This window comes from Pygoscelis adeliae, unplaced genomic scaffold (genome assembly GCF_000699105.1).
Source record: "Pygoscelis adeliae isolate BGI_AS28 unplaced genomic scaffold, ASM69910v1 Scaffold902, whole genome shotgun sequence".
NCBI classification, from domain to species: Eukaryota; Metazoa; Chordata; class Aves; order Sphenisciformes; family Spheniscidae; genus Pygoscelis; species Pygoscelis adeliae.
The window spans coordinates 140211-146177 of NW_008824280.1; the positions used below are offsets into that span (position 1 = coordinate 140211).

At 45.1% G+C, this 5967-nt stretch overlaps 1 protein-coding gene across 1 annotated transcript in view; it reads left to right on the top strand.

Annotated features, from left to right (window-relative positions):
• MLLT6 (myeloid/lymphoid or mixed-lineage leukemia (trithorax homolog, Drosophila); translocated to, 6) overlaps positions 1 to 5967 on the top strand; it is a 64056-nt gene that overhangs the window by 19927 nt on the left and 38162 nt on the right. The window contains exon 2 of the mRNA XM_009335295.1: positions 2971 to 3050. Coding sequence (XP_009333570.1) covers positions 2971 to 3050 — 80 coding nt within the window. The remainder of the gene's footprint in view (positions 1 to 2970; positions 3051 to 5967) is intronic.

A 5967-nucleotide genomic window follows, 5' to 3' on the forward strand; every position in this document is an offset into this window, starting at 1 on the left:
GCGGGGCCCGAGCTGCCTCCTCCAAGGGCAGGGAGGAAGGCAGCCCTTCTCTTCCCAGAGATATGGACTATTTGCATTTTAAATGACTTGGAGCACGCCCCTAACGCACGGTATCGGACTGGAAAGTTTGTCCTCAGGTCTCCGAACAAAAAAAAAAAAAAAAATTAAAAAAAAAATGTATTTGCTTTCGTTCAGATCCAGCAGAAAGGCACGGTGATTATCCTGGTTGGTTTGTTTTGAATAACACGAAGGTTTCTGGTCTCATCTGGCATGTCTGTTTTTCCATCTATTATTATCCTATCCATCTACCAGCACATCTCCAGCCTCTTCCTGTATAATCTCTCCCTCGGTGTCTTGATGCACGCTCCTGTCTCCAGCTGCGAATGTGTCCTGCTCTGCCTCTGCCCGCCTGTCAGGCGCAGGTCTCTGGGTCTGTAGGTTGGGCTTTCGTTTGCTTTTCGTACGTTTGGTGTATCCATGCTCACGGCTTTAGTAAGAAGTCGCTTACAACCAGGTAACTAAAGGGGAGTTAAAATGAGGAAGCGAAGCTCGCCGGGGATTTATCTTCATTCAGAGGCGATGCTTGGGTGTCTCCTGTCAGCAGGCAGCCTCTCCAGGGTGCCTCTGAGTGACCCGGCAGGACGAGGGTCTCTCTGGAAGGGCATTTCTTTCTGTTTTAATTTTGCTGATGTAAGTCCTCCATTCTTCCCGTTATTTATCAAACCACATGCTAGAGAATAGGTTTCTTCATCGCTCTCTTTTTTGGAGGGAGATAAAGGGCACTGGCATCCTTCTGCCCACTCCCAAGATTAATATAAACACTTTCGTTTGCTGGCAAGAACAGTTGCAAATGTGCAATGCTTTTATTCTTTTAGGGTGCCTGTTTCTAGCCCTGCACAGGTACGGAGACTGGATGTGTTTGCTGCGGCAGCGGGGGAAGCGGGCACGTAGCGTTGTTTTGGTAGAGTTGGAACATGTTAGAAAAGTCTCAGAGAGGGCACCGCTTGTGCGTCTGGGAAACACAACTGTCTGTTTAGGTCTTGTAAGAGTCCTTCAGGATATAATAATTCATAAGGAGTGTAGCAGTGTGTAGCGGATGTTCTTCAACCCTCTTTTTAAAGCCTGCTCATAAACCTAGTAATAGTGTGGTGTTTTGGTAGGCTTTTATTTCTTAAATAGAAACAAACCACTGTAGGGGATCATCTGGGTCATCTAGTCTCATTCCGTGCAATCGCACACTGGGTTTGGTATCTCTTTGTACTGCTTGAATATCTGCAAAACCAAAGTTACCTTCTGAAATGATTGTACAGTTAAATAAAGAACCCTGTATTTTTTTTAAGCTTGTATTATAGCTACGTATTAGGGCTGATTCTTAAAAATACCAGTTCCGTTTCTGTGCAAATGGTTAGAAATCTTGTCTTTCCAGTAAAAAATCAAAAATGTTAACAAAAACATCTGCCTGGAAATGAAGACTCTAATAAGATAGTTAAGAACATTTACGAATCATATTTTCAACTCTGCCGTACTTATGTTCTGCGTTGTTCCTTGTTTTCTTCCTTGTTTTCTTCCTTTTTGAAGCAGTGGGCACAGAAGCTCGCACTGGCTGCAGCTGAGTGCTGGCTTTTGGCCCTAAGCCCACTGCTAAAGATGGACCCAAGGCAGGCTCCTCTGTCATTGCTTTCATGTTTCTATTTTCTTATGTGTATGCCTTGGCTCATCTTGCACTCAGCTCTTTCGGTTTAACTCTACAATTGCATTCGTTTTTCTGGCTGATGTGGAATAATAGACATTAGAGAGATGGAGAGAACCTATTGCGGGTCGTGCCTGGTCCATCCCCCAGGGAACATCACAGGATTGCTTCCAGCAGGATATTTTCAGATGCTTTGTCCAACCTAGTTTCAAATGTCTCAAGTGGCTGGGATTCCATTCCAACCACCAGCTCGCATTTGAAGGTGGAATAAGGAAGATATAATTTGTTCTTTCCTAGGAGACTCCTGTACCCTTGTCTGAGATGCATAGCCTTACTTCTTACCTCTGTCTTTACCAGCCTCTGTTGCTTTAAACCCACCTGTGTGGTGGCTAAGAGCCCTTTCAGGGTCAGAAACGCTTCCTTTGGGACTCAGAAAGACCATCCTTGGGCGGTTAGAGGGAGAAGGTCGCCAAAGAAGGTGAACAGTCTTCAAGCAGCATTGCCCCATCAGAGAAGGGAGCTAATTTTAAAGAAGCGGGAGCTGCAGCTTACAGAGGGAGACCCTGAGAGCATCAGTAGTGATGCAGAAGGCAAAAGGGACGCATGGTGTAGCTGGATGAAAACAGCCGTTTTGTTGGGTTATCAGCTGGAGACTTGCATTAACACGGAACCTGTTCCCAGGAGTAGTCATAAAAAGCCTGAATTCAGTGATCTTGGAAGCATGCTGCGAAAGGCTGCCGCTGGATGTGACTTACAGACTCGAGGGTGTGCAGGATAAATGGGAGTTTCGCTTGGTGTCTGCCTGAAGTCTCACTGAGATGATTTCCTTCACGATGCTGAGATTTTATCTTAGTCCTAATTATGGTTAAGGTGCCTCACAGCCATCCATTTCATAATTTTGTATTTAGATCACTAGTGACACTTGAAAAGTTAAGGGGTAAGAAATCGCTCCAAGTTGTGTTTGCTAGACCAGAATTAGACACAGTTTATGAAGCGCTCCATTCCCACTTAGGCCAGGTTTTCATAGGAATTTTTTATACTGGGCATGAGCTTATTTGAAAACTTGAATAAATGTGTAACACTGGACCTCTTGCAAAAGGCTGTCTGCTGTTGCTGGATATTGAAACTAGAAAAGGGAATAAAATGCTCTGGAGATGTAGCTTTTGGTTTTGTCACCCTTCTCTGACTGATAACAGCTCCGGCAAACTTTTATATACACCTGAGCAATTAAACAGTCGATTTAAAGATGGTCTAATGAACTCTCTTTGCTTTTTTTCCAGCTTGCTATGGAATTGTCCAGGTTCCTACCGGACCCTGGTTCTGTCGGAAATGTGAATCTCAAGAGAGAGCCGCCAGGGTGGTGAGTACGAAGCACACTTGTACTTACACTAAATAGGTTCGTTCGATGCCCTTCATGTCTCTGCTGGAAGCAGTGTGGTCCCCTGGCAAAAGCGATAGAGCCTGGCATTTCAGCACTACTGCGATTGTAATCCCAGCTCTGCCTGTAACCGGCTATATCTTGTTTATACAACAGGAATAATTGTATCAAAGAATTTTATACAATGCTATTAGCCATTTTGATGAAGATGCTGCCAGAGGTGCTTTTAAGCAAGTTATCAATGACAAAATTTTTGAGTCTAGGGACCTCAATCTTCCAAAAAAAATAACGGCAATCTTCTAAAAGGTGGTTTCCCTGCTGTTTTTTCTATTCAACTCCTCGGGAAGTTTTGGAGTGGAGGGAAGTTGGCATCACCTGAGATGCTGCTGTACTGTCAGAGTTATCATACTGACTGACAGGATGGATTGTCATTCATATCTTGCGGCAACAGTCTCCTGCATAAAGTCTTCTGAGTTTGTAAAACAGCGGAGGAAAGGACAGGAAGCTGGATCAGGGTTCAGTTTCTGTCTAAGTAGCAATTTAGCAGTATAGAACACTTTACAAATGTTCTTAACTAATTCCGGTATTTCCCGGTGAGGCAGGAAGGTGGAAACAATCAGGCCAGGACTGCCTCTTAGGTCCGTCTGCGTGGCAAAGCTACTTGTGCAGTAAACTAGGCTGTGAGTTTATAGCACACCAGCTACTCTGCAGTAACTTCCCATGCAAGCCCTTATCAGATACGGCTGCACCAACCAACTGCTGAGGTGCCGGGGTGTAGATCTTTATTAACATGTTAGTTATGCCATGGATGCTGCTTTTGCCATACAGTAAATCCAAGATAGCTTCCCCCCTTCGCTCTCTTAAAGATGGGTTTAAAGTAAACTTTGGCTTTCCTTAAATACAGAAGGCCTCACTCAGCACAAACAACATTTTTTAATGCCTGCGCTGCCTTCTGAACTGGTTTAGCTAAATCTTTCTAAAGTGCACACCTAGCGAAGCTGATGTAGGTGACCTCTGAATCTGCGGATCTGTTTAGGCCTGAGCAAATAGCATGCTCCATCTCAGCTGGGCTCTCTGCTTGGTGCAGTACAAAAGTTTAATCTGTTTCACAGATGGGCGAAGAACTTGGCAGAGATGAGTGAATGAGGGAATTAGGTATCTGTACCATGCTTTCTACATTGCATTAACTCATTCCTCATTGGAAGTGGGAGTGTAAACAAGACCAGACTTTCAGACCTGAGCTCTTTTCCCATTGTAAGATGCTGCTTTTATGTGCACTGCAGTAAAGAAGATCAAATGTGTCTTTGAATGGTTTTACATCCTGCAGATAGTTTCATAGCAAAGAAAGGAATTGGGATTTCATGGGCCTCCTTCCCCCCGCTCTCCCAACCGTGCAGGCAGAGAGAAGCTCTTCAGCGTTAGCTACAATTCGATGTAAGCTGTAGTAACACATGTACACACAGGTCCTCCTCACCTGTGCTCATTGCAAGGACTGTAACTCTTCACTTGCGCATTATACACTTCAAACCGCCTCCAAGGTATCAAGAAAACAATACCCCCGCAGGTGGCTCCTTATTTAACTCGTCCTCGGTGAAATCTGTTAGACAATGCATGGTGGGCTTCAGTCATGCCATTCAGTCCTGTGGCATTCAGCCCTGCTACTATAATAACTGAACAGTGATAATCTTCCTTCCAAAGCAGAGCTGGGGATGACTTCCTATCTAAATCCCTCACCTTTTCAGTTAAACACCAGCAGTCATAGCAACAGACACGCAGATGAGTAAATACTTAAAAAGAATCTAGTTCTTTGATGTAGAGAACAGCATGATCAGAGTAAGGGAAGTGAGTCAGGTCTTACGAGATCTGTGCGTGGCTCTGTTACTAAAACACTTTGAATTTGTGCTGCGTGGTCCAGCGCGGCTGGAAGGTGTGGCCCTTCCACTGCCCCGGGGTTGCCCTGCGCCTCTCTGTGCCTGGCTTTCTCCAGCTGTCGTAGGGGCGTTATCAGCCTGCAGACACTGCCTTGAGGATCTCGAACGAGAGATGTTGCTATTTGAGCGCTAAATACACTGACAACAGCAGCAGGGTGTATTGATATTCGTATTTCTTTCATAATGACTGTGTGGCAAACTCCTTTGAAAAACAACAATGTTTTTCTTCCCACATCTGCTTTCACAGAAGAATCTTAAAGCAGTTTACAAGCTTTGTCCATAACAAACATGTTTATTGGCTAAATATTGTTACTTTTGCTTTGAAAATGAGATACGGAGGCATGGAGAATATTGCACTCCTTAGTGAGATTTTTAAAACACAGGTCTCCTGATTTCTGTGTCGCTCCTTTGGAGAGACGGACTCCATCCCCTCTTCAGCTTTGGAAAGAGAGCTCAGGAGCCCTAACTTCAGTCGGCAGGTGTAGTCGCTTGGTGGTAGATCCCAGAGTTAGAAGCCCCGGGGGGTCAGGAGCTCTAACCTTACCCATCACAACCTGGTTTAAATCAGCCAAGCTCTGCTCTTTTCCCAGAGTTGAAATAAAAACCCTGGAGACTGCCTTGGCCTATGCAGGTTGAATAAAAGGAAGAGGTACCGCTAATCCCTGCTCATAACCCCTCCTCAGATGCTCAGGTCCCTAAAGGATGCTGTGGATGCTATTGTGCTTACAGTAAGCAAGTGAAAGCCCATCCACTTTGTAATCAAATTGTCTAGGAAGCCCGGTGAGCTGCAATGGCCAGAGGGCACTCATGTGAGGGATCATGTGAAGGCTTTAGCTGTCATTTCGAGGCAGGGCTATTAAAAGTCTTGTGTGGGGCCGATGGAGCTGTTAACCCCTCTTGTTACAATCAGAGCTTTGCTAATCGCATGGTGGGAGAGCCGCTTTGATCTGAGGGGTGGAGGGAAGAGC